This window comes from Crinia signifera, chromosome 1, assembly GCF_055691185.1.
Source record: "Crinia signifera chromosome 1, ASM5569118v1, whole genome shotgun sequence".
Classification (NCBI taxonomy): Eukaryota; Metazoa; Chordata; class Amphibia; order Anura; family Myobatrachidae; genus Crinia; species Crinia signifera.
In genome coordinates, this window is record NC_139217.1 from 10,116,645 (window position 1) to 10,144,341 (window position 27,697).

Consider the following 27,697-nt stretch of genomic DNA (forward strand, 5'->3'; position numbering starts at 1 on the left):
ATGTCTGCTGTCAGGGACAGCAGACATGTTTAAACTGTCACCGCGTCTATAGACGCGGTGGCAGTTAAATGGCATGACGTACATTTATGCCATGTGTCGGGAAGTACTTCCCGACCATGACGTAAATGTACGTCAAATGTCGGGAAGGGGTTAAACAGGGCCTGTGAGCCCTGGTATTCTGTACTTCTGCCGGCATCTGAATGCTGTAACATCTATATGCTGTACCTCCTATGATAGGAGAAGAGATATCTTAATATCTATTGGCAAATAAACCATCTTTTGCCCAAGATGACTACTTTCATCTTGCGACCAACAGAATTAATGCAATAATTCCGTTCTCCGGCTGTTCTGGGTATAGCATCCAGCGCCTCCAAGTTCAGCTCTGCCAGCTACAGAAGCAGAGGTCTGGTCCGTGACCAGTGGGGAACCAATTGACACCAGTTGGGGGGGCTGTCAGCAGCGGGTCGATGCGCACACTCTAGCAGGTAGTACTCAGGTGTCAGCGTTTGGGCCTGAGTCAGTACCCGTGGTTCCAGATGCCACGTAGGAGGATTCTGGTGGTGGCAGCAGTAACCCTGCCCACTGCGTATTGGGCGGAGTCAGTAACAGGCGGTTACTGACGACAACAGGGAATCCCCTATTGACCAGGAACCGCTATCTGAGGACCCAAAGGGCGTAGCCAGAGCGTAAGGGCAGGAGTCCGGTCACAGGGGGGGGGGGGGGGGGATTGTGTGCCTATACTCTATATGGGGGGGATGTGTGCCTATACTCTATGGGGGGGAATGTGTGCCTATACTCTATGGGGGGAATGTGTGCATATACTCTATATAGGGGGGAATGTGTGCCTATTGTCACGTTTCGTGAAGCACCAACTGGAGTGTAACGGAGGCTGGGTGCTTTGATATAAGGTTGTTGCATTAACGACAGAAGGGAGTGAAGCAATGAGATAAAGTAAAACCTTATTTAATGAAGATACTGCGATACAGGTTGTAAATGATGGCACAATAATATACTGTAAGTTATGGAATGATAAAAGTCAATAATACAACACTTTATTGAAGAGGATGGAGATGCTTGGTAATTGAAAGAAGTATTGGAGGATTGGTTGAAGAATTGGATGATTGGTTTTAGGGTTGGACGATTGGATGAAGAATTGGATGATTGAATAAAGAGTTGAATGATTGAATGAGGATTGGATGAAGAATTGGATGAAGATTGGATGGTTGAAAGAACAATTGGATGATTGGATGGTTGAAAGAACAATTGGATGATTGGATGAAGATTGGATGGTTGAAAGAACAATTGGATGAAGATTGGATGGTTAGAAGAACAATTGGATGAAGGTTAAATGATGAAGTCTGAATGTCCTTGCTGAATAGGATCGTGGCTGCAGAACCAGGAGTAACCGTGGAGAATAACCATCAGGAGTGAGGAGAAAGACAATACCCCTTTGGGGGGCTAACCTTGTCCAGTCCATATTGGCAGCAGCAGGTTCTGTGGTACACAGGTGTAGCAGTGAGACGATCAGCAGGAGTAGAAGAGAACTTCACCAGAGACGCAGGAACTGTAGTAACTACCACAGACAGCCAGGAGTGAGCAATGATGCATAGGCATGGACATCATTGTACTGACTGGCGGTCTTGCCCGGCAAGTCTATGCGGCAATTGGATAGCCGTTTGACAGTAGGAGGTGGAGCCGTACAGTACAGGTTGCAGGATCCCAAAAGATGGCGGTCGCCAGCGGAGGCTACAGAAACCAGCCGGTGGTGAGTGTGCGCAGCTGCGCAGTTGCCGGCGTTTCCAGCCAGAGGCCTAACCAGGCACAGACACACATGGTGACTCACGTCTCACGCCACCTAAGCCCTGCATGGCACCGGAGCACACAGCACCACTGTCACCACGCGGTGACAGTGCAGGAATATGCACCCCACCAGCACAAGGAACAGGAGCAGAGGTGAGTGCCAGGGTAGTAGACACGCTGATGCAGGACCTAGGGTTAGGCACAGCACAGGGGAACTGGGTAGCAGCCATGGTGGTCGTGACACCTATACTCTATGGGGGGAATGTGTGCCTATACTCTATATAGGGGGGATGTGTGCCTATACTCTATTGGGGGGATCTGTGCCTTTACTCTATCGTATTTAATGTGTGCATATACTCTATTGTATTTAATTATTTTTTTTAAGTTTATCCTTAACCCCTTACAAAAAAAAAGGAAAACTCATTAAGGCGTCTATACATTAATTAGGTTTCAACCTTAACACACACACTTTAATCTAGCTTAACTAAAATAACTCACACTGACGCAATAAAGACACCGACACCAAAGCATTAGATTTAAAGGTTATATATATATATATATATATATATATATATATATAAATTTATTACATGGTATGACCCCTCTTAAAGGGCCTGCAATAAGGTACCATGTAATATCCAGCTCTAGTCACATCACATTGGCGGTGACTTAAATGCCCCAACTATTAAATATTAATATAGTGACTGCCGAGACGTCCCATCTGACAAAGGCACAACCTAACATTGGGAAGTCTCATCACCCCTTACCTGGCCGGTGTGGACACTCCCGTGAAGAAGTGCCCAAATTGTCCACCCCCCGCAAAGCCAGGGCACACCCGCCATCTTTTCGAGGGGCAGTGCCTCCCAATGCCCACTTATGCCGCAAGTGACTGCTGGACCGTGACGCCGGACTGCCAGGCTCTAAGATACATCCTTGAGAGGATCTAAGAGCCAACGCATGCCACCCAATGAAGACCAACCTAAGCTATGCACGAAAAAATATCCCCCAAAAACACCCCTAAACCCAAAGTAGTCAAGCTGACACCATCGCTAGCGTAATACGGTGGGCTGGCCTGCAGCAGCAAAGGGTGACGAATGGCCGAACCCCCTATAGCCAAAACTAACTTAGACACAGCATAGTTCACCTTCTTGCTGGCCCTATTGATCCCGGAGACATCAAAGCACCCCTGCCAAACCGTGCGGGGAAGAATATCTGACCAGACTAAATGGACCGAAGGCCAACGTTGAAAAAGCTCAAGGAGGTCCTCCTTGATCACCGTAATAACCTTACTGCTCAGCATATGGCACAGATCGTCCCCCCCTAGATGAATCACCACTACCGCAGGACGTCCCCATGCCGTCTCTTCTCTATCCAGGAGGGCCAGCAAACCGGACCACCTAAGGCCCCTGACTCCGAACCACCTAACTGTACGTCCACTGGACAACTCAAAAGCCCTCCTAGCTGAAGGGTGCTGTTCGGCCCAAAAAACAAACGAGTTGCCGACTACCCACATCTCTCCTGGAGGTATTGAAGGGGAAGCTGAAAGAAAAAAAGGACCTAACGTCAGTAAAAAGGAATACATTTCCAAGTATTAGTAAAGCAAGGTAAGTTAGTACAGTGGACCCAAGTGAAGCCGAAAACTTGGTAAAACACCTCTCGTGTGTTCCGGAAGGGGGAGGTGGGCCAAATTGAAATTAATTAGGATCCATGGCAGTAAAAAAATGCAAGAAAGTCCTTCACACCCCCAATTCCGGAACACTAGCTGTTCCAAAACAGGCGGGTAAACAGCGGTTTTGGGTCAGCGCAACAGGCGCACTACATCTAAATCTTATCGGTACTCTTTACCTAGAACGGCGCCCACGATTTTGATCGTGGGCATCGTTAGTAAAAAATCGCGGGCATCGCATGCACTAAAAAAATCGGGTGAAATGCGTGATTTCCCATAGGGAACAATGTTAAATGTCCCAATTGACCCGATTTTCCTGTTCAATGTCTCAATTGACCCGATTTTTCCATAGGAAACAATGTTAAATGGCCCACAGAGGCCAAATAGGCACCCTGAAGTGTGAAATGGTCCCCACAATTGTTAACGCCACCCCACGATCAACGTGAACCCAAAGCGTGGCGAGCGCAGCGAGCCCGCGAGGGGTGGCGGTACGCGTCCTACGACCTTTTCATACCCCCACTATCCACGTCGGCGTGGAGTTGAGAATAGAAAGTGTGGCGAGCGCAGCGAGCCACCGAGCCCGAAGCGTGGCGAGTGCAGCGAGCCCCGGGAGGGGACGCGGACAGCTGTGAAGCCCGCGAGGGGACGCGGATACCACTTTCTATTCTTAACTCCACGCCGACGTGGATAGTGAGGGTATGAAAAGGTCGTAGGATGCGTACCGCTGCGCTCGCCACGCTTCGGGTTCACGTTGATCGTGGGGTGGCGTTAACAATTGTGGGGGCCATTTCACACTTCAGGGTGCCTATTTGGCCTCTGTGGCCCATTTAACATGGTTTCCTATGGAAAAATCAGGTCAATTGAGACATTGAACAGGAAAATCGGGTCAATTGAGGCATTTAACATTGTTCCCTATGGGAAATCGAGGGCATCGCGTCGGTTGCATCGCACCCGATTTTTTAGTGCATGCAATGCACGCGATGGGCGCCCTTCTAGGTAAAGAGTACCATCTTATCTAATGTTATATACTTCTTAAAAGCAGCGGACTTCCAACACCAGATTGCCTGAATGGAAGTGTCAGGAAGCCCACTAGCCACCGTGCAGGTGGCTGCCCCAATGCGGAAGGAGTGCGTCCTGTACTCCTCCTCCCTTAGGCCCAAATGCAGCAAGCAACGTTTAAACACTGCATTAAACTGATACTTGGTAAGCAGAGCCCCGTCTCCATGCAACAATCAGTGAGGTTTGCCCGGAGGCCTAGAAGGAGCGTAGCTAGTGGCTATAGTCACAGGGCACACTGCCGGCTCCACATGAGCCCGCAGTGTGACCCACTTGCCATGGCCCAGCTGGTCTGTCTTAGACCGAGGTATCTCTGACATGAGTGAACCCTCTGCAAAAACCATGTCTGCGTACAGAAGGCCCATGGTTAACGACCCCTTGCTGGCCACCACCAGCTCGCTAATCCAGAATGCGCTAAAGATAGCTAGGGAAAACGGCCAACTAAAAAGCGTGGACTCAAAAAGAAAGTCAGCAGGTGCCCCTATCAAATCACGCAGCATTCGCAGATAAATAGACCTGCGCGAATCGGCCGTGGAGGTGCGCTCCTTAGCCCATCCATGCAGAGCCTTACCCAGCATAAATGACCTAGTGGGATCCTGCATCCCCCGCATTCGGTGGAAAGCAATACCTGCCAAGGCTCCACCCATGGCCGCCTTGGACCTGCCCCAGCAGTAATGATCCCAAACGAAAACCAGCAAGCAATGCGACTTACCCTGAACCTCAAACCAAAGGCGATGCGCCTCCCAATCCTGCCAGACAGATGAGTAGGCCCAGGGAGTAGAAGGAGCCAAGGATTCCTGGGATAAATCTGTCATCCCTGTTCTATAATCTGCCAGACAGAATTCGGACACGTAAGGCCGACAAAAGATGCTGCTGGCACCAACTCCCGGAAACTCCCAAAATCAAAGCGGGAAAGCGCATCAGCTATGCAGTTGTCCACGCCGGAACATGTGCTACAGAAATACTATCTGTTACTGCAGGCATTTCAGCACTACGTATTGCAGCAGCCGCAAGGCCTGCTGCAATGACGCGCGCTGATTGTTTATCGCATGAACAACCATTTTTGTTGCACCATAAAAAAAATTAACTTACCGTTAAATCCTTTTCTCCGATTCCACAGGTGTCACTGGAGTAACAGTGGGGAATAGAAGGGCGACTGCAGGGAGCATGGGCACTTTAAAAAATTTCAGAGCCAGTGTGGCCATCTCCTCTCCTTCTACTTCCCTCAGATAGTCAACAGAATTGTGCCCGGAGGGAGCTAGAAGATAGGAAAACACTTCGCAGGAGGAGGTTAGTACAAACTAAAACACTCTCTTACACAGAACAGTATAAGAAAAGAACTGAACATGAAAAATTTCAGAAACACAAACTAGACCACACATACCATCGAGGAGAGTTTCAGCAAAGTCAAATGGTAGAAAATCTTAACCTAACTAGAACAGACCTATGGTGCTGTAGAAAATCAAAGAAAACAAACTGGTCTGAATGAAGCTAAACAAGAACTTCAGCGACGAGGCGGGCGTCCAGTGACACCTGTGGAATCGTAGAAAGGGATTTAACGGTAAGTACAAAATCCTGTTTTCTCCTTCATCCACTAGGTGTCACTGGAGTAACAGTGGGGACGTCCCAGAGCTCCCAACACGGGCGGGAGAGCGCTGAGATCCCCTCAAAACCACGCAGCCAAACTGAGAAGCAGGGTCTGCAATGGTATCAAATTGGTAGAACTTGACAAAGGGCTTCCTACCCGACCAGGTAGCAGCCCGGCAGAGCTGCTGAATGGAAACCCCTCCGGCAGCCGCCCAAGAGGGACCTACCGAGCATGTAGAGTGCGCCAATATGGTAGAAGGAGGAGGACGAGCCTCCGCGATGCACGCCTGTCTGATGGTCAGACGAATTCAACGAGATAGCGTCTGTTTGGTTGCAGGCCAACCTATTTTCAGCGGATCGTAGATCACGAACAAAGCATCCGTCTTCCTAATGGACATAGATATGGAGGGCCCGCACCACATCCAAAAATTCGTCAGCCGGCGAATCCCCCTCAAAAGCCGGGACTACAATGGGCTGGTTTATGTGAAAGGCTGTAACCACTGCAGGCAGAAAAGCCTTGCAGGTGTGAAGTTCCGCTTTGTCCGGGTGAAAGATCAGGAAAGGTGGTTTAGACAGAGCCCTTAGGTCAGAGACCCTCCTTGCGGAGGCCAAGGCCAAAAGGAGCACAGTCTTCCATGTAAGATATTTTAATTCCACCGATTCTAGAGGTTCAAACAACGAGGATTGGAGAAAGGTTAAAACCAAATCCAAGTCCCATGGTGCGGTAGGAGCCCTAAAAGAGGGTTGAATACGGAGGACCCCCTAGAAAAAAGTCTGTACCTCCGGTAGTAAGGCCAAGCGGCTCTGGAAATATACAGACAAGGCCGATACTTGTACCTTGAGGGAGACCAGCCTCAAGCCTGACGATAGACCTGCTTGTAAAAAAAGAAGGCGTTTCGCTTTTTTAAACAACCTAGGTGAGACACCCCTCCCCTCGCACCAATTGATGTAAGCTCTCCAGATACGGTAATAGTGGAGAGATGTCACCTCTTTCCTGGCCCTCAACATCGTAGGGATAACTGTAGAAGGAATCCCTGCCTTCCTCAGGATGGACTTCTCAGTAGCCACGCCGTCAAATGAAGACGCTCCAGGCCTTGATGGTAGAAAGGGCCTTGACTGAGCAGGTACTCCTGCAGAGGCAATGGCCCGTCTACGAGCATGGACATGAGGTTTGTGTACCAAGACCTGCGCGGCCAATCCGGAGCTATCAGAAGAACCATGGCCAGCTCCCTCCGAATGCGCTGTAGTAGTCGCGGAAGCAGAGGGAATGGAGGGAACAGATACACAAACCGGTAGGGCCAAGGCATTGTCAGGGAATCTACTCCTAATACCCCTGGATCTCGAGTCCGAGCACCGTATAGTGGCAGCTGGTGATTGTGTCGAGACGCCATGAGGTCGACTTTAGGGAGACCCCACCTCCTCACCAGTTGCTTGAACACCTGAGGATGCAGACACCACTCTCCGGGGTGCATGTCGTATCGGCTCAGGAAGTCTGCCTCCCAGTTTTCGACCCCTGGGAGGAAGACTGCGGAAATAGCCTTAACGTTGTCCTGGGCCCAGAGGAGAATCCGACTGACCTCTCTCATGGCTGCGAGTGCCGCCCTGCTTGTTTATATATGCCACTGCCGTGGCGGTGTCGGACTGGCCACAAATGGGCTGATGTTGCAGAAGATGTTGATCCTGTAGTAAGGCATAGTACACAGCTCTGAGCTCCAAGATGTTGATGGGCAGAAGAGCTTCCTGAGGGGACCAGATCCCCTGGAACCGTTGATCCGTGACAGCTCCCCATCCCCACAGACTCGCATTTGTGGTGAGGATTGTCCAGTTCCAAATCCCGCAACTCTTTCCCCCTTGCAGATTCACTGAGTTGAGCCACCACAAGAGGGAGAGGCGAGCCCTGGGTGACAGAATCACCCGGTGGTGGAGACACAGATGGGATCCTGTCCACTGACTCAGAAGGCAAAGCTGAAGAGGCCGAGAGCGAAAGCGCCCGTACCGTACTGTACTGCCTCAAAAGATGCCACCATTTTTCCGAGCAGTCTGGTGCAAAGGTGTACCGTCCCCAGGAATAGCAACCATTGGGTGGGTTGAAGTTGAGACTTTGTGTAGTTGAGGATCCACCCATGTTGTATCAGAGGTGGAAACTATCCAACAACTCCTGCTGTGAACAAGCTTCAGAAGAAAGTCTTCCAGGTACGGTATTATCATGACCCCCTGCGACCTCAAAATTTCCATCATGACAGCCATGACCTTGGTGAAAATTCTGGGTGCAGATGAGAGGCCTAACGGAAGTGCCTGGAACTGCCAATGTTGGTCCCGAATCGCAAAGCGCAGGAATGCCTGGTGCGGAGGCCAAATTGGGATATGTAGGTAGGCATCCTTGATGTCGAGAGACATCAAGAACTCCTTCCTCTACAAACCGACAATCACCGATTGTAGAGACTCCATCTTGAACTTTATCGGTTTCAAGTAAGGGTTCAAGTCCTTCAGGTTCAAAATCGGACGTGCAGAACCGTTCGGCTTTGGCACCAGGAACAGGCTGGAGTAAAATCCCTGATTTTGAAGGTCCCAAGGTACCTGAATCACCACTCCTGAATTTTCCAGCTTCTCTATAGCCTTCATCAATGGAATGCCTTTCTCTGGAGAAACTGTCAAACCGGTTTTGAAGAACCTTTGAGGAGGTGTACTCTGGAAGATGATCTTGTAGCCGGAAGCTATCATGCAGTGGTCGTAGAGGTAGTCTTTGGCTCTGACTGGGAGGTGGAGGCACCTCGTCCACATCCTCTCGTTCCACGCTGTGAGAAACTGCCTCTGGCACGTCCTCGAAATCTAGACCCTGGGCAAAAGGACCGAAAAGAGGGTCCCTGAAAGGTCCTCCTTGGGGCAGAGGTAGGAAGTAAAAAATGTGATTTACCTCCTGTTGCCTAGGAAATCCATTTATCTAGTTCGGGCCCGAACAGAACTTCCCCGTTAAAAAGGCAGAGCTTCCACTGCTCTCTTTGACTCCGCATCTGCCTGCCATTGCCTTAACCATAGAGCCCTGCGGGTAAAAATGGACAGGGCAGACCATTTTGCCACCATGATGCAGATGTCCGAGAATGCCTCCACTAAATGAGCAGAAGACTCTCGGATGTGATCTGCCAGCCTGACGAGTGTTTCCTCGTTAGGATTGTGTGGTCGGAGGTCCCGGCACACAGAAGAACAAAGGACAATGGCGGCCGCGAGACTACAGGTTAACCCCTTCAGCCCCGGCTGCCAGATGGACATAGGGCGCTTGGCGCCAAAAAGTTAAAAGACTCACTGTTTCTGTTGTATTATGTTGGGCACCGCGGCCCCAGTCCCCCGATGATGGCCGCAGGCACCCCTTGTGCACCCCTTGCAGAGTTGGCCGGCGCTAGGAGTCTGGATCCCCCGGCTCCTGGTGCACGGCGCCCGCCAGGGGGTGCGACTCACCCACGCTGCAGCCGCCGGGTCAGCTCCGGCGGCTGTAACGAAGCACCGCCATTAACCCCTGGCACGCTGGAGGGCAGTGAGCGGTGACTACGCTGCACAGCCCCGGGAGTCAGGAGAGAGGAGAGACCGCAAGCAGGGGCATGGGAGCGACAAAGCCCATTCAGAGGCTGCGGCGTCCAGCATCAAAGTTAGCGGCTGTACCGCAAAAGGAGAAGCGGCTGTACCGCAAAAGCCCCAGGCGCTGGGGGGGGGGGGGGGGGGGGAACCTTTACCCACTCCCAGCACACCAAAAGAAGTCCTGCAGTCAGGAGGGCTCTCCTGAGCTGCAGGGATAAGGGAGCCCAGCACTGAGCGCTGAGCACAGTGTAAAAAACAAGCCATATTGTACATTATATGTGCAGGCATTGAGCTGGGACTACAGGTCCCATGCTGCAGTGCTGCAGGGGTATGAAGTCTGTGCAGGGGCACAGGCTTCAAACAATGTATAAAATGTACAATGTATCTAAAATGTATTGTAAGGTAAAAATGCACTTACTGTCTGTGTTTGTCCCCAGGGGATCCAGGGTTCTGTGTAAGCTGCTGGACCCCCCTCCAAACTTTAACCCCAAAATGGAATACTTTCCCAGGCAGCCTTCAGGCTTGGAGCTGCTGGGATGGTAGCAGGGAACCTCAGCTTTCAAACAAGCTGAGTGGTTCCTTGGAGCTCCCTGGGGCTCTCCGTCGGCGGGCAGGAGACCCTGGCAGGGGATCAGGGCTGCCCATCTCTGGAGCTCACATCTGGGCCAGAGCTGTTCAGCTGTTCCCCTGACCAAATCCTGGAAGTACGTTTTGGAGGGAAACCTTCCCCTAACTAGACAGACCGGCACCTGGGTGGTACCTGGCCCCCCAGATGGGCTGTGGCTCAGAGGAGTAACCACTCCCCTCTGTCCATAGGAGTCAATACTGAATGTGCATGTGCCTAGTGCATGCACGTCTCATGCACTTAAGGTGATTGGTTAAAGACCACAGGGTGGGCGTACCCCCTGTGGTACTGTATGTTGGAGTAGCATAAAGGGAGGGCTGCTGCCCTGGGATTTTGGGTACTTCTGCCTGTATCTGAATGCTGTAAACCTCTGTATGCTGTATACCTCTGAAAGGAGAAGGGATCTTTTCAGATCCATTGGCAATAAACCATCTTTTGCCAAATACGTCTACTTCATCTTGCGACCAACAGAATTGATTGCACTAGTTCCGTTCTCCGGCTGTTCTGGGCATAGCATCCAGCGTCTCCGAGTTCCGCTCTGCCAGCTACCCAAGCAGAGGCCTGGTCTGTGACCAGTGGGGAACCAAGCGACGCCAGTCGGGGGTGTGTCAACAGCGTGTTGGCGCACACCCAACAGCAGGTAGTACTCCGGCGCCAGCGGTTGGGCCGGAGTCAGTATCCGTGGTTCCAGACGCCACGTAGGAGGAGTCTGGTGGTGGCAGCGATAACCGCGCCTACTGCATAGTGGGCGGAGTCAGCAACAGGCGGTTGCTGATGGTAACAGGGAATCCCCTATTGGCCAGGTCCCGTGAGAAACGTTATCTGTGGACCCGAAGGGCGTAGCCAGAGCTTAAGGGCAGGAGTCCGGTCACAGATCGGTGCGGAGATCAGAGGCAATCTGTGTGGACCACACCCCGATGGCTTTGTTGACCCAGCACCCTACCTGTGCAGGGCGCGTAATTAACCCCTGCGGCCACATACAGTATATAGACTTCAGTGTGGTTTCCAACTTCCTGTCCGAGGGGTCCCTGAGAGAGGAAGCACACGGGACCGGCAGTGCCGTCTTTTTAGAAAGACGCGACACTGAAGAATCTACTGTGGGAGGAGTCTCACACATTTTTCTCCCCTCTGTTGAAAAAGGATATGGAGACAAAAAATACCTGGAAATCTGGAATTTTTTTATCAGGGTGGCGCCAAGCAATTTGTAAGTGTTCTTAATCTAAATCTTCAGATAAGGGAAAACAGACTGCCTGTTTTTGGCGCTTCCCAAACATAGAAGGCAGAGAGGGAGCAGTGTCACCATCCTCTACCTTAAGAGCCTGGAGAACCATAATAATAGGGTCTTCCAGGCCCTGTGTTACCGGTTATGGCTCTACCTGAACAAGGTCTGGCTCAGGGTCAGGGTCATAGTAATCACCCTCTAGGGATGGCATGTCGTCATCAGAGTCATTATCCTCCAGTATATGAGGAAATGCTCTTTTGCTCTGCAATAATGGGGGAGGCCTGGAGCTCGCAAGCAGCTGCTGGATCCGGCACTAGAGCCTTGGTGAGACCCTGCACAGCCATGGCTAAATTAGCCTGCTGTGATCTAGATTCCACCCTGTCCTGAGAGGCTGCCAGCTCTGTGGCCAGCTTAGACATGACCTCTGTGAGCTGTGCAGCCCAGATAGGGGTCACTGGAGCAGCCTGCCGCGGTGTAGCCACCATGTCTGCTGTGCATTTATCACAGCATAGGTCTCCTTCTGCGGAAGGCACAAACTCAGTTGTGCACTTCTTACATACCACTTTCAGTACTTGTGGAGTATCACGGCTCCCATCGTATGCCATATGTAGTGGCATACGATGCGATACGATTTTTACCGATTTTTGAGCATTTTTGCTCAAAAATCGTCTGCGATCGCATCGCATGCCATACGATGGCATGCGATGCGATGGCACCCGATTTTGCACTCAAATGCATCAGAATGCATTGAAATGTGTATTAAACTAGTGAAATGCCCCCAAATGCCATTTTTCATAGTGCACCACCCCCACTATCAACGTCAACCCGAAGCGTGGTGAGCACAGCGAGCCCGCGATGGGCGGCGGAACGCGTCCTTCGACCTTTTCATACCCCCACTATCCACGTCGGCGTGGAGTTGAGAATAAAATAGTGTGGCGAGCGCAGCGAGCTACCGAGCCCGAAGCGTGGCGAACGCAGCGAGCCCCGCAAGGGGACGCGGATACCTGTGAAGCCCGCGAGGGGATGCATATAGCTGTGAAGGTATCCGCGTCCGCTCGCCACACTATTCTATTCTCAACTCCACGCCGACGTGGATAGTGGGGGTATGAAAAGGTCGTAGGACGCGTACCGCCGCCCCTCGCGGGCTCGCTACGCTTCGGGTTGACGTTGATAGTGGGGGTGGTGCACTATGAAAAATGGCATTTGGGGGCATTTCACAAGTTTACTACACATTTCAATGCATTCTGATCCATTTCAGTGTAAAATCGGGTGTGATCGCAACGCATCGCATGCGATGCGATTTTTAGCATACGATCTGCATACAATGCAGGTCGTGGGAGCCGTGATACTCCACAAGTACCCAACTTTCTTAACCATGTTCGACATACACAGACACAGCAGAAAAAGAAAAGGGTAATAGACTGCTGGGACAGAGTGTGACAGAGGAGCTGCCCAGTCAGATAAAGCGCTATGTGAGCGCTCTGACTTAATTTGCATACAGCCGCAGCTGACCCGCACCTCTATACCCCACTGTCCAACTCACGGATCCTGGGGTGGATGATGGGTATAAGACACAGCATAGTATATGCTTGACATATTATATGCAAGACACAGTATATGCTTCCGAGATCAGCGAGCTTGTGAAGCGCCGATTTCCAAAATGGCGGCCTCGTGTGCTGGGGAGCGCGGGGGAAGCTGGGAGTGACGTCTAACTCCCCTCCCCGGCGATCTCCTTTTACAATGGCTCGCATTTTAAAGCGCCAAGGACCGCCACTTTTAAGAATAACCCGGACACCTCTCTAGTAGAGGTACCGGGCTCTACTCACCCCTGCCATGCTGGCCGGTGCGGCTGGTGGGGGATCAGGACACGCGCCGCACGCAGCGGTGTCTCTGTCCACTCCGGAGACAGTGGTTTCCCCAGCCGGAGACCAGAGCACAAGCCGCATGCATCTGCGAACTGGTCCACCCGGCCGCCCCAACGGCGGGGTCAGACAGGGGCAGAGGCTGTCTGACCCTCCCTCTTGTTGATTGCAGAGTAAAAAATTAAAAAATATAGATTTCTCCTGAACTTGCCCTGGAGCAAGACAGAAGTGCGCCTAGCTCCCGCAGGGCACAAAATAAGACTGTCTGGGGGGAAGTAGAAGGGGAGGAGCTGGCCATACTGTCTCTGAAAATTCTTAAAAGTGCCCATGCTCCCTGCAGTCGCCCTTCTATTCACCACTGTTACTCCAGTGACACTTAGTGGATGAAGGAGAAAAAAAAATAGTCCTGCCCGGTAACTGATGCCCCCACAACTCTACGGCAACTATAATGGGAAACCGCTACAAGAGAAGAATATTCCTTGTAAAACCCCAGGAGACCCAACGCACCACTCGCCCCTGGAAAAAATCTGTGTGTAATTGCAAACGGGTACTAGAAACGAGCCGTGGCGGCCACAACTCCCAGTTGAAGTCCTCCAAAAAGGAGGACCACACCCAGAGGTCACCCTGCATCTCCCCAGACAAGTGAATGGTGACCCTCTCAAGCTTCGGGCAAAAAACCTGCCCCATCGGGATGACTGGGCAGGAAAAGTTTAGGGACCCTAACAGGGACTGCGCTTGGTGGAGCCTATCCCTGACTGATCCCAGACATTCCTCCAACTGTCCCTGAAGACGGGCAACTTTGTCCGCAGGTAGCCGGCAACAACCGGCCACCGTGTCCACTTCTATTCTGAGGTAAGACAAGCAAGTGGATGGGCCACTATCTTCCACCACAGGGACCCCCAATTTCTTAAAGAGCAACCCGCAAAACTAAGCAACTCCTGGCAAGCAGAACCATCCCGTGTGCCTACAAAGAGAAAATCATCCAGATAGCGGGAAACGCCATCATGGCCGGTGCCCTCCTGAATACACCAGTGTAAAAACGTACACAATTTCTCAAAATAGGCACAAGAGATGGAACAACCCATGGGCAAGCAATGGTCAATATAAAAATACCCTTCTAACCGGAAGCCCATGAACGGAAATGAAGTGGGGTGGAGGGGCAAGAGGCGGAAAGCAGATTCCACATCCAGTTTGGTCAAAAGGGCACCTGAACCAAAACCCCGGATTATGTTGTGGGTCGCATCGAAAAGCTGGTAACGGACACGGCAGAATTCAGCAGGAATGGCGTCATTCTCAGATCACCCGTGTGGATAAGACAGGTGCTGGATCAGCCAAAACTTGCCCGCGATCTTCTTGTGCACCACCCCTAGTGGGGAAATGCACAAGTTGGGCAAAGGATGGGAGTCAAAAGGTCCGCACATGCGGCCCAAAGCTATCTCAGTGTCCACCTTTTGTGTCACCAAATGGGGATACTCCGCATCCAAACGCATATTCCTGCATAAAACCACCGTAACCTCCTCTCCAAGGGCAAATGAAACCCCAAACTAAAACCCTTGAGAAGGAATTCCGCATCCTGCCTATTTGGGTACCGGGACAACCATGATAGCGGGAACACTAATGGGGGAGTGGGCCTACGGGGGCACCAGAAGGGGCAGACTTGCACTCTTTGGCAGGGTGACCAGCTCCGCACACTCGACAGGTGTGTCGGAACCGACAACTCGCACCTCTTGTGCACTTAGAGTCACTATATGCAGCCCCCTTCTTTCCAGGAAAGGGATTCTTAACTAGTGACTCGGCAGTGGGGGTCTGGCTGGTGACCTCCAGTCAAATTTCCTCATCCTTGAAACCGAGAGTATTACCCTCCTGATTATGACGAAACGAATAGTCGTAATCCCTACAGACGAATCCCCTGTACTTCAAAAACATCTACATTTATCATGAAGATGTACCTTACTACATTGGGGTGTTCCTCTGGCTTCTCATCCAGATAACAGGAGGAAAAAAACATAAACCTCTTGAGCCAATGGTGGAAGCTGCGATATGCATGTTCGCCAATTACCCCAGGCTTCTTAATCGTGTCAAGCCCGGACTTTAAATCCTCGGTAATTGTGAACACGTCCACAAATTTACCTGCCTTAATCTTATCCCTGACCCTTTTACGCAGACCCCTAGTCACTGCGGTGTTTGAGCAATGCACATCTCCCCATGCAAAGAGGGTTCCTTGGGAGCTGCCGCCTGATTAGGCGCGTTCGCCTTCCCCACTTTCTTTGGGACCTCCGCGCACCTAGCTTTCTCGTCGCTGCTAGCGGAGCTGTCTGTAGAGGACGACACTGAAGTGGAGACATGTGCAGTATTAAGCTCACCGGTTCCTGACGCGGGACCCTTATCTGTAGGCTTGACGGAAGCCCCAGCTTCGGCCGCTCCAGCGGCCCCCGACACACCAGGGGAGGGAACGACAATGGGAGGACCAGACATTGGAACCAGAGCAGAAGGACCATCCGACCAGACGTCATCCCCGGTTGGCCCCAGCACCACGGGAGGTACTGGCAAGGGAGCAGGTTCAGCATCCGGAACGACAGGTGTAACTGCCACATTCATATCCATTGCAGTCAGCTGTGGGAAACAAAAGAAGATGTTACATTCATGGCCCTCTACCCACATCCCCCGAGGCTGCACCGCAATCGACTGGAGCAGGAGTGGCACCACCGCCGGCCGACATGATATATGGCGGCACCCACGGGGAGGTCCCACCAGCCCGAAAGGCTGCTGTCAACAATTGTGCTGCTGCCAAGGCGCCACATGGCCACCAAAGGGGTAACCCAAAAATGCCGGCGACTGCGGCACACTATGTGGGCATTAAGGACCAAGTGGTCTGGGGCCCGTGGGACAAGGGAAAACAGGTAGCAAGCAACGGGGCCAACCATGAGGTCATGGAGACGGGGAACGTCTGCTGCTGGGAGGAATAAATGCTGGGGTGGTCCCAATTGCCTTGGCCGTAGCCCGGACCTGAGGCAGATATCAGTTGCAACACCCCTGCCGGGGCTGCAGTAGGCGCCAGGTCCTACCCAACCAGGCCTGGCAATGACCCTTGAACCCATGTCTTGCAGATGCAGGCCCCCAGACCCTGTCCGTGGCGCTAAAATCGGCGGGGGGGGGGGGGGGGGGGCAACTCCCCAACCAGCCTGGATCCAAACCCACAGGGCAACGTTAGGCAGAGGTGTTGGTGCCAGTCCTAACGCTGACACCTGGGGACGCTGAAGGGGATGCGGCGGTCCCACAATGGGGGCAACAGGGGTGACCCACCAAGCCTCCGGCCCCGCTGGGGTCTGTGGAGGCACGAAAACCAGGAGGGGGAGGGCTGCCGCAGGGCCAACCTGAGAGTACTGTGCTCAGGCCTGGACGTGGCCTGGGAGAGGCCCCGACCACATCTGCCATGTAAGCCGGGGAGGGGGGCAGGGCTTCAAAAGAGCGGCCGTGGGTGGCCATGTGCCCAGCCCAGGGGTGCCGGGATCTGGTCCCCCCATGGAGCTGGGCACACCCCCGGTGATTGCCGATTCGCCCACCTGAGCGGACACAGGAGGGGCTGGGCATACAGGGGGGCAGTGGAGGGGAGCACACCAGGGGCTGGGGGAATTCATCAAATAGGAAAGGGAGAGGGTGGTAGCCATCGACAGGATGATGGGGGGGGGCGCATTGTGCAAGGCGGTGGTGCGTGAATCTGCACAGCAAATTAATGGGTGGTGAGGGGATACAGACAGTACTTAGCTAAGGCTGGTCTGGAGCTGCTGAAAGTTTTAAAAAATATATTTTTTTAAATCACACTTAAATCACCACCCAACACCCAGGTGAATAAATGATGAGAAAATGACCAAGTTTAGAAAACTATTAGAAGCGTGAAACTTATCAGCAAACATTTGATGGGGAAGAATTGAATATCACACTAATATCAGCACATATAAAAGTTATGGAAAAGGGAACAAACCAACATAATTTACATAGTTCTTTCATCTGCCCACTACCTAAGGGTGTCCTGAGGCGGATGGGAGTGGGTGGGGGTGCGCGGGGGGGGGGGGGGGACACTACTGTGCCTGACAGTGAGGGAAGAATTTTTGTCGACTCACTTCAGCTGGTAGCTCAGATCTGTTTACTATGGATCTTCTTCTGGTCCACATGCACAGCTGCAAACGTGGACCAAACGCCACAGTCGCAGTGCATCACCATCCATTCGTTGCCAGGGAGACGTCATTCAATGGTCCGCGACCACCGAATGATTTCTCCAGCGCTTGTAGATCAGAGACACCTCTATGGTGTCCCCCTCCCCACCCCCCACTGATTGGCCGTGTCCATCAGATAGGAAAGATTAGCATTCATTGCACTATGGACCCCTAATGGCCTTCTTCTCACACATTCAGCCAGCAGGTGGCGCCCTGGTCAGGGTCTGACTCACCTCATTAGCGCCTCCATCAGAAGAGGTTGCACTGTCCTGGTCCGTTACCATCTCCGGTAATCTCCGCTCCTCTTTTCTCTCCATCTGGTCCTTCTTCTCCAAACCCTGATCCGATGTCACCTCTGAGGCCTATTGTACAGAGAAAGAGATTCTGGGATATGTCATAGAAAAAGATTATTACGTATTGCACAATTGCATGCATCTATTTAAGCTTCTAATCCAGGAGCCTCCAAGATCTAAGGCACTCATTAAATGACGTGCACATCATCAGGGACTGTCCTTAGTTGTGACCCATCGCTACGCAGTCCTCGTCCCTCTGCTGTCCCCACTTCACGGTTCTTAATTTTATTGCGTTCTGTTACCGGAGATTCTTCAGGGGCAGATTTCTTCTTCATTTTCCTTGTGGGTGGAGTCTGTTCCTCCTCTTCCTCTAACCCCATCTCCAATCCGTCACCCTGAGACTTTAGTTCCACCCTCTTCTTGCTTGGCCCTTCTCCCTGAGGAAAGAGGAATATCAGCTCTAGAGCACCACCTGGCATTAGCATTTCAGTGTAATGGATGAACAATCTAGTCAGCACCGTGGTCCCCTAGGAAGCCTCTTCTCTCACATACAGCCAGCAGGTGGCGGCATGGTCGTCCTCTGACTCACCTCATCCCTGCTTCTGTCAGGTGATGACTCAGTGTCCTCCACCATTGCCATCCCCTCTTGTAGCTTCATCAATCGCTTCTGCATCTGAAATAGTCCCTTCTCCATTTTACGCCTGATCTTCTCCGGTACATTTGAGCTCTGATGGACAGAGAAAAGGATTCTCGGTCATACAAAAACAGAATTTTGGTACTTACAGTTAAAGCCCTTTCTCTTATTCCATAGGGGCTGCTGAAAGGCAGGTTCACATCGAGTATACACTAGTAATTAGGGGAGCCGGCACTTTATATAATTTGTAGTGTGTGGCAGGCTCCTCCCCCTCTATACCCCTTCCCTCCACCAGTTACGAAACTCTACGAGCAGAGACGTTAAAGCCAACTGTAGAGGAGGATAGAATCCAGACCAAACAAAACACACAGAACATACAGTAAGGCAAAGATGCTGCAACAGCTGCCATGAAACTTAAACTACAGCAGAAAAATGTAAACTAAACAGCGCAGGATGGGCGGCCAGCGTCCCCTATGGAATCAGAGAAAGGGATTTACCAGCAAGAACCCCAATCCTGTTTTTTTCATCATCCAAAGGGGACGTCGCAAAGCTCCCATCCTGGTCAGGAGAGCTCTGTGTTCCATGCACAACATCTCAACCAAATTGCACTTCTAAAGCCGCAAAGGACCCCAGCAAATCACTACAGAAGGCCATCACATCACACGTGTAGTCAGCAGACAGCACATACATGGCAGGATTGTGGAGGCACAGAGTGATGGGAGGAGTCTGATATACCATAACCCATCACATCACACGTGTAGTCAGCAGGCAGCATATACATGGCAGGATTGTGGAGGCACAGAGTGATGGGAGGAGTCTGATATACCATAACCCATCACATCACGTGTAGTCAGCAGACAGCACATACATGGCAGCATTGTGGGGGCACAGAGTGATGGGAGGAGTCTAATATACCATAACCCATCACATCACATGTGTAGTCAGCAGACATCACATACATGGCAGCATTGTGGAGGCAGAGTGATGGGAGGAGTCTGATATACCATAACCCATCACATCACATGTGTAGTCAGCAGACATCACATACATGGCAGCATTGTGGGGGCACACAGTGATGGGAGGAGTCTGATATACCATAACCCATCACATCACATGTGTAGTCAGCAGGTAGCACATACATGGCAGCATTGTGGGGGCACAGAGTGATGGGAGGAGTCTGATATACCATAACCCATCACATCACACGTGTAGTCAGCAGGCAGCATATACATGGCAGGATTGTGGAGGCACAGAGTGATGGGAGGAGTCTGATATACCATAACCCATCACATCACACGTGTAGTCAGCAGACAGCACATACATGGCAGCATTGTGGAGGCACAGAGTGATGGGAGGAGTCTGATATACCATAACCCATCACATCACGTGTAGTCAGCAGACAGCACATACATGGCAGCATTGTGGGGGCACAGAGTGATGGGAGGAGTCTAATATACCATAACCCATCACATCACATGTGTAGTCAGCAGACATCACATACATGGCAGCATTGTGGAGGCAGAGTGATGGGAGGAGTCTGATATACCATAACCCATCACATCACATGTGTAGTCAGCAGACATCACATACATGGCAGCATTGTGGGGGCACACAGTGATGGGAGGAGTCTGATATACCATAACCCATCACATCACATGTGTAGTCAGCAGGTAGCACATACATGGCAGCATTGTGGGGGCACAGAGTGATGGGAGGAGTCTGATATACCATAACCCATCACATCACATGTGTAGTCAGCAGGCAGCACATACATGGCAGCATTGTGGAGGCACAGAGTGATGGGAGGAGTCTGATATACCATAACCCATCACATCACATGTGTAGTCAGCAGGTAGCACATACATGGCAGCATTGTGGGGGCACAGAGTGATGGGAGGAGTCTGATATACCATAACCCATCACATCACAGGTGTAGTCAGCAGACAGCACATACATGGCAGCATTGTGGATGCACAGAGTGATGGGAGGAGTCTGATATACCATAACCCATCACATCACATGTGTAGTCAGCAGGTAGCACATACATGGCAGCATTGTGGGGGCACAGAGTGATGGGAGGAGTCTGATATACCATAACCCATCACATCACACGTGTAGTCAGCAGACGGCACGTACATGGCAGCATTGTGGAGGCACAGAGTGATGGGAGGAGTCTAATATACCATAACCCATCACATCACACGTGTAGTCAGTAGACAGCACATACATGGCAGCATTGTGGGGGAACAGAGTGATGGGAGGAGTCTGATATTCCATAAACCATTACATCACACGTGTAGTCAGCAGACAGCACATACATGGCAGCATTGTGGAGGCACAGATTGATGAGAGGAGTCTGATATACTATAACCCATCACATCACACGTGTAGTCAGCAGACAGCACATACATGGCAGCACTGTGGGAGCACAGAGTGATGGGAGGAGTCTAATATACCATAACCCATCACATCACATGTGTAGTCAGCAGACAGCACATACATGGCAGCATTGTGGAGGCACAGAGTGATGGGAGGAGTCTGATATACCATAACCCATCACATCACACGTGTAGTCAGCAGGCAGCACATACATGGCAGCATTGTGGAGGCACAGACTGATGGGACTCCTTGAATCACTGACTGAGATTAGAAAATTCATCAGCCTGATGGTCAGCAACATGTAGTCATGGCCCCTTGCTGAGAAGGTCGCGACCCACTTTGGGGTCAGGATCCACAGTTTGAGAACTGCTGCACTAACACATGAAAGAGGGCCCCAAAGGCGTGAATTACTTTCAATGAATATATACTGTATATCTCTCCACACATTACAGTCACAAACACAATATGACTCCATAAACAGTGGTGGAGATGATGCATAGATGATAGAACATCGATGGTAGCAGCTCAGACATAGTAGTAGCAGTACTGACATGTATGAGTAGAATGGATGTTTGAAGGACAGTGGTATCGATGTTAGAACGGTGATACGGACAAATGAATGATCATTGCCATGATGCGATGTGAACCATCGATAGAATATTGGAGACAACAATACTTGAAGAGGAAATGTTCATTAGCATGATACGATGTGAACCATCGATTGGATATCGGAGACAACAATGACTGCAGGTAAGAAGTAGAAGCTCACCAGATTACCATAACACAGGCACAGGAGAGAACACCGATGATAACAGTTGGTCGATGATGGATCACCAATGGTGGCTGTATAGATGATGTCTTTCTGCGAGGTGTCTGGTAGAAGCTTAATGGTACCGGGTAGATGAGCAGCAGCAGTAGATGAAGTGTAGAGGTTGCAGACAACAATGGGGAACCGATAGTGAGTGCAAGCTGCCCGGGAGCAGCAGGAGAGCAAGCTGCCCGGTAGCAGCAGGAGAGCAAGCTGCCCGGTAGCAGCAGGAGAGCAAGCTGCCCGGGAGCAGCAGGAGTGCAAGCTGCCCGGGAGCAGCAGGAGTGCAAGCTGCCCGGGAGCAGCAGGAGTGCAAGCTGCCCGGGAGCAGCAGGAGGAGTGCAAGCTGCCCGGGAGCAGCAGGAGTGCAAGCTGCCCGGGAGCAGCAGGAGTGCAAGCTGCCCGGGAGCAGCAGGAATGGAGGCCGCCCGGGAGAAGCAGGAGTGGAGGCCGCCCGGGAGCAGCAGGAGTGGAGGCCGCCCGGGAGCAGCAGGAGTGGAGGCCGCCCGGGAGCAGCAGGAGTGGAGGCCGCCCGGGAGCAGCAGGAGTGCATGTAGTAGCACTACTAGAAGTCAGGCTGTGCTGGAGCTGGTAATACTGGGGGACAGGAACATCCAACTGGAGGTTTGACAATTGAAGCACTGACAGAGTGCAGGAGTATTATTATACCTGCAGGTAGCAGGAGGATTGGCTGACCAATTACCAGGTGGGAATCTGCGGTGGATTAGCTGGGAAAGTCCATGTGATACTGGCAAACATGGCTGCACCCATGTTTGTCTGTGGAGGGAAAGTGCATTTGTTTGCCGCATGACTGAGACCTATAACAAAAGCAGTAACGAGGACAGCTGCAGTGAGCTGAGGAATGGCATTAGGCAAGACTGCAGGATATCCTGCAGCATCAGGTGATCACTGGGGAGACTGCGGGATATGCCGCACAGCTGCAGCATCAGGTGATCACTGGGGAGACTGCGGGATATGCCGCACAGCTGCAGCATCAGGTGATCACTGGGGAGACTGCGGGATATGCCGCACAGCTGCAGCATCAGGTGATCACTGGGGAGACTGCGGGATATGCCGCACAGCCGCAGCATCAGGTGATCACTGGGGAGACTGCGGGATATGCCGCACAGCCGCAGCATCAGGTGATCGCTGGGGAGACTGCGGGATATGCCGCACAGCCGCAGCATCAGGTGATCGCTGGGGAGACTGCGGGATATGCCGCACAGCCGCAGCATCAGGTGATCGCTGGGGAGACTGCGAGATATGCCGCACAGCCGCAGCATCAGGTAATCGCTGGGGAGACTGCGGGATATGCCGCACAGCCGCAGCATCAGGTGATCGCTGGGGAGACTGCGGGATATGCCACACAGCTGCAGCATCAGGTGATCACTGGGGAGACTGCAGGATATGCCGCACAGCTGCAGCATCAGGTGATCACTGGGGAGACTGCAGGATATGCCGCACAGCCGCAGCACCAGGTGATCGCTGGGGAGACTGCGGGATATGCCGCACAGCCGCAGCATCAGGTGATCGCTGGGGAGACTGCGGGATATGCCGCACAGCCGTAGCATCAGGTGATCGCTGGGGAGACTGCGGGATATGCCGCACAGCCGCAGCATCAGGTGATCGCTGGGGAGACTGCTGGATATGCCACACAGCCGCAGCATCAGGTGATCACTGGGGAGACTGCGGGATATGCCGCACAGCCGCAGCATCAGGGGATCACTGGGGAGACTGCGGGATATGCCGCACAGCCGCAGCACCAGGTGATCACTGGGGAGACTGCGGGATATGCCGCACAGCCGCAGCACCAGGTGATCACTGGGGAGACTGCGGGATATGCCCCACAGCTGCAGCACCAGGTGATCACTGGGGAGACTGCGGGATATGCCGCACAGCTGCAGCATCAGGTGATCACTGGGGAGACTGCGGGATATGCCGCACAGCTGCAGCATCAGGTGATCACTGGGGAGACTGCAGGATATGCCGCACAGCTGCAGCATCAGGTGATCACTGGGGAGACTGCGGGATATGCCGCACAGCCGCAGCACCAGGTGATCACTGGAGAGACTGCAGGATATGCCGCACAGCCGCAGCACCAGGTGATCACTGGGGAGACTGCGGGATATGCCGCACAGCTGCAGCATCAGGTGATCACTGGGGAGACTGCGGGATATGCCGCACAGCTGCAGCATCAGGTGATCACTGGGGAGACTGCGGGATATGCCGCACAGCTGCAGCATCAGGTGATCACTGGGGAGACTGCGGGATATGCCGCACAGCCGCAGCACCAGGTGATCACTGGGGAGACTGCGGGATATGCCGCACAGCCGCAGCACCAGGTGATCACTGGGGACACTGCGGGATATGCCGCACAGCAGCAGCATCAGGGGATCACTGGGGAGACTGCGGGATATGCCGCACAGCCGCAGCACCAGGTGATCACTGGAGAGACTGCAGGATATGCCGCACAGCAGCAGCACCAGGTGATCACTGGAGAGACTGCAGGATATGCCGCACAGCAGCAGCATCAGGTGATCACTGGAGAGACTGCAGGATATGCCGCACAGCAGCAGCATCAGGGGATCACTGGGGAGACTGCGGGATATGCCGCACAGCCGCAGCACCAGGTGATCACTGGGGAGACTGCAGCATATGCCGCACAGCCGCAGCATCAGGTGATCGCTGGGGAGACTGCGGGATATGACGCACAGCCGCAGCACCAGGTGATCGCTGGGGAGACTGCGGGATATGCCGCACAGCCGTAGCATCAGGTGATCGCTGGGGAGACTGCGGGATATGCCGCACAGCCGCAGCATCAGGTGATCGCTGGGGAGACTGCGGGATATGACGCACAGCCGCAGCATCAGGTGATCGCTGGGGAGACTGCGGGATATGCCGCACAGCTGCAGCATCAGGTGATCGCTGGGGAGACTGCAGGATATGCCGCACAGCTGCAGCATCAGGTGATCGCTGGGGAGACTGTGGGATATGCCGCACAGCCGCAGCATCAGGTGATCACTGGGGAGACTGCAGGATATGCCGCACAGCAGCAGCATCAGGGGATCACTGGGGAGACTGCGGGATATGCCGCACAGCTGCAGCACCAGGTGATCACTGGGGAGACTGCGGGATATGCCGCACAGCTGCAGCATCAGGTGATCGCTGGGGAGACTGCGGGATATGCCGCACAGCTGCAGCACCAGGTGATCACTGGGGAGACTGCGGGATATGCCGCACAGCTGCAGCTCCAGGTGATCACTGGGGAGACTGCAGGATATGCCGCACAGCAGCAGCATCAGGTGATCACTGGAGAGACTGCAGGATATGCCGCACAGCAGCAGCATCAGGTGATCACTGGAGAGACTGCAGGATATGCCGCACAGCAGCAGCATCAGGGGATCACTGGGGAGACTGCGGGATATGCCGCACAGCCGCAGCACCAGGTGATCACTGGGGAGACTGCAGCATATGCCGCACAGCCGCAGCATCAGGTGATCGCTGGGGAGACTGCGGGATATGACGCACAGCCGCAGCACCAGGTGATCGCTGGGGAGACTGCGGGATATGCCGCACAGCCGTAGCATCAGGTGATCGCTGGGGAGACTGCGGGATATGCCGCACAGCCGCAGCATCAGGTGATCGCTGGGGAGACTGCGGGATATGACGCACAGCCGCAGCATCAGGTGATCGCTGGGGAGACTGCGGGATATGCCGCACAGCTGCAGCATCAGGTGATCACTGGGGAGACTGCAGGATATGCCGCACAGCTGCAGCATCAGGTGATCGCTGGGGAGACTGTGGGATATGCCGCACAGCCGCAGCATCAGGTGATCACTGGGGAGACTGCAGGATATGCCGCACAGCAGCAGCATCAGGGGATCACTGGGGAGACTGCGGGATATGCCGCACAGCTGCAGCACCAGGTGATCACTGGGGAGACTGCGGGATATGCCGCACAGCTGCAGCATCAGGTGATCGCTGGGGAGACTGCGGGATATGCCGCACAGCTGCAGCACCAGGTGATCACTGGGGAGACTGCGGGATATGCCGCACAGCTGCAGCTCCAGGTGATCACTGGGGAGACTGCGGGATATGCCGCACAGCTGCAGCATCAGGTGATCACTGGGGAGACTGCGGGTTATGACGCACAGCTGCAGCACCAGGTGATCACTGGGGAGACTGCGGGATATGACGCACAGCTGCAGCACCAGGTGATCACTGGGGAGACTGCGGGATATGCCGCACAGCTGCAGCATCAGGTGATCACTGGGGAGACTGTGGGATATGCCGCACAGCTGCAGCAACAGGTGATCACTGAGGAGACTGCGGGATATGCCGCACAGCAGCAGCATCAGGTGATCACTGGGGAGACTGTGGGATATGCTGCACAGCTGCAGCATCAGGTAATCACTGGATAGACTGTGGGGGAATCTGTATATCCAGACCTGGAGCACAGTGAGAGTCAGGAGAGACACTTTAGAGGTAAAAAAAGTATTTGTTTTACCCGGGTCAGACACTTGAGACATAAATAGGAAGCTTCGCATTGTGCTTGGACACCATGAGATTCATGCTGGCAAGACTGCTAAAACCACCTGAGGATGCAGAGCCCATTCCCCTGGATAGAAATCCTGGCAACTCAGAAACTCTGCTTCCCCGTTGTGGACTCCTGGGATAAAGACAGCTGAAATTACCAGCACATACCTCTCTTGAAGGATGAGAACCACCTGCCTCATTGCCGCACGGCTGTGGTTTCCGCCTTGTTTGTTGGCATTTGCCGACTGGACCTGAACTGCGTGACCGTGGAGTAGATAGGAAATCTGACCCAACACTCGAAATGTTGCTCAAAGCTCAAGAATGTTTGGTGGCAAAAGAGATTATTTGTGAGACCGGCGACCCTGGAGTTGCGAATCTCTGGTCACTGCTGCCCAACCGTGCAGACGAACGCAATCCCACATGCCAAAGGAACCACCCACCAGGAGATGATCCTCCCGCACCCACCACAGCAGATATATTCTCGCCCAAGGTGAGAGACGAACCAACTGATGCAGAAACAGATGAGACCCCAACCACTTAGAAATCGTGGTATCTGACCCGGAGGCTGAACCTGAAGATGGTCCATGGCCTCTGGAACCTCTAGGTGCAGAGGTGGAAGCACCCATGGCTTTCCCCTGAAACCTGGTCAGTGCCCAAAAGGACCGAAAGGATGGACTCAAATAAGCCACTCAACAAGGAGGAGGAGCTGCGGAGGTCATAAACGTGGACTTACCACCTGTAGCCTGCAAGATCCATCAATCTAATGCTGGCCTAAAAAGAGCATCACCTGACCATCACATATCGATTTCATATCTGCCTGACATTGGCAAAGCCATAGTGCACGCCAAGCAGAGAGCGCCATCGTGTAATAAAGTGCTGGCTCCCCAAATCGCCCATCTATACCCAATGTAAACCTGCTTTCCAGCGTCCCCAATGGATGATACAGAAAACGGTATTCTGTATTGCGTGCACTCATCACAGAACAATCTGCTGGAGTATTCGGTTACCAATGCCTGCAGAGTCTTCTCGCGTTTCTCAATGAACATTTCAAGACACTTTATTTTCTCCCGTATCCAAGTCTTCTTCCATGAGACCTGAAACAAAGAAACATTTGTCATCTTGGTAGTTTCATGATACCCCCATGTCTGCAGCCAAAGCCGTCCATAGATCAGACTCATTACATCAGGGTTTGCCTCCAGCGGGCATGGCCAGGGAGGGGGCAAGGCATCCTTTCACCCACTCTGGTGCTGCAGACATACTGACCCCGTGCTGCCCCTTGTTTATCACATCTAGACCCTTCTCCTGAGATTCCCTGACTATGAAATCCCTGCGAAGCATGCACTGACCATACCAGCTGTGGGCGGGCGCTTTCACTTTATTAACCCTTATGATTTGTCTATGATATTAATATATGTTCAGCGTTTCCGATTATTGTCCTGCTGAGT

At 52.7% G+C, this 27,697-nt stretch overlaps 1 protein-coding gene across 4 annotated transcripts in view; it reads right to left on the reverse strand.

The window, feature by feature from the left end:
* LOC146060553 (uncharacterized) overlaps positions 1 to 27,697 on the reverse strand; it is a 335,594-nt gene that overhangs the window by 194,733 nt on the left and 113,164 nt on the right. Inside the window, exons 17-23 of one of the 4 annotated variants that reach the window (XM_083174102.1) lie at positions 27,260 to 27,346; positions 18,485 to 18,622; positions 18,198 to 18,332; positions 17,836 to 17,964; positions 15,752 to 16,001; positions 5,235 to 5,351; positions 948 to 3,339 (exon numbers count right to left, since the gene is read on the reverse strand). The exons of the other annotated variants lie outside the window; for them this stretch is intronic. Of the exons in view, the coding sequence (XP_083030228.1) occupies positions 2,780 to 3,339; positions 5,235 to 5,351; positions 15,752 to 16,001; positions 17,836 to 17,964; positions 18,198 to 18,332; positions 18,485 to 18,622; positions 27,260 to 27,346 (1,416 nt within the window). The 3' untranslated portion in view covers positions 948 to 2,779. Of the gene's footprint in view, positions 1 to 947; positions 3,340 to 5,234; positions 5,352 to 15,751; positions 16,002 to 17,835; positions 17,965 to 18,197; positions 18,333 to 18,484; positions 18,623 to 27,259; positions 27,347 to 27,697 lie in introns of those variants that run through there. 4 annotated transcript variants of the gene reach the window in all.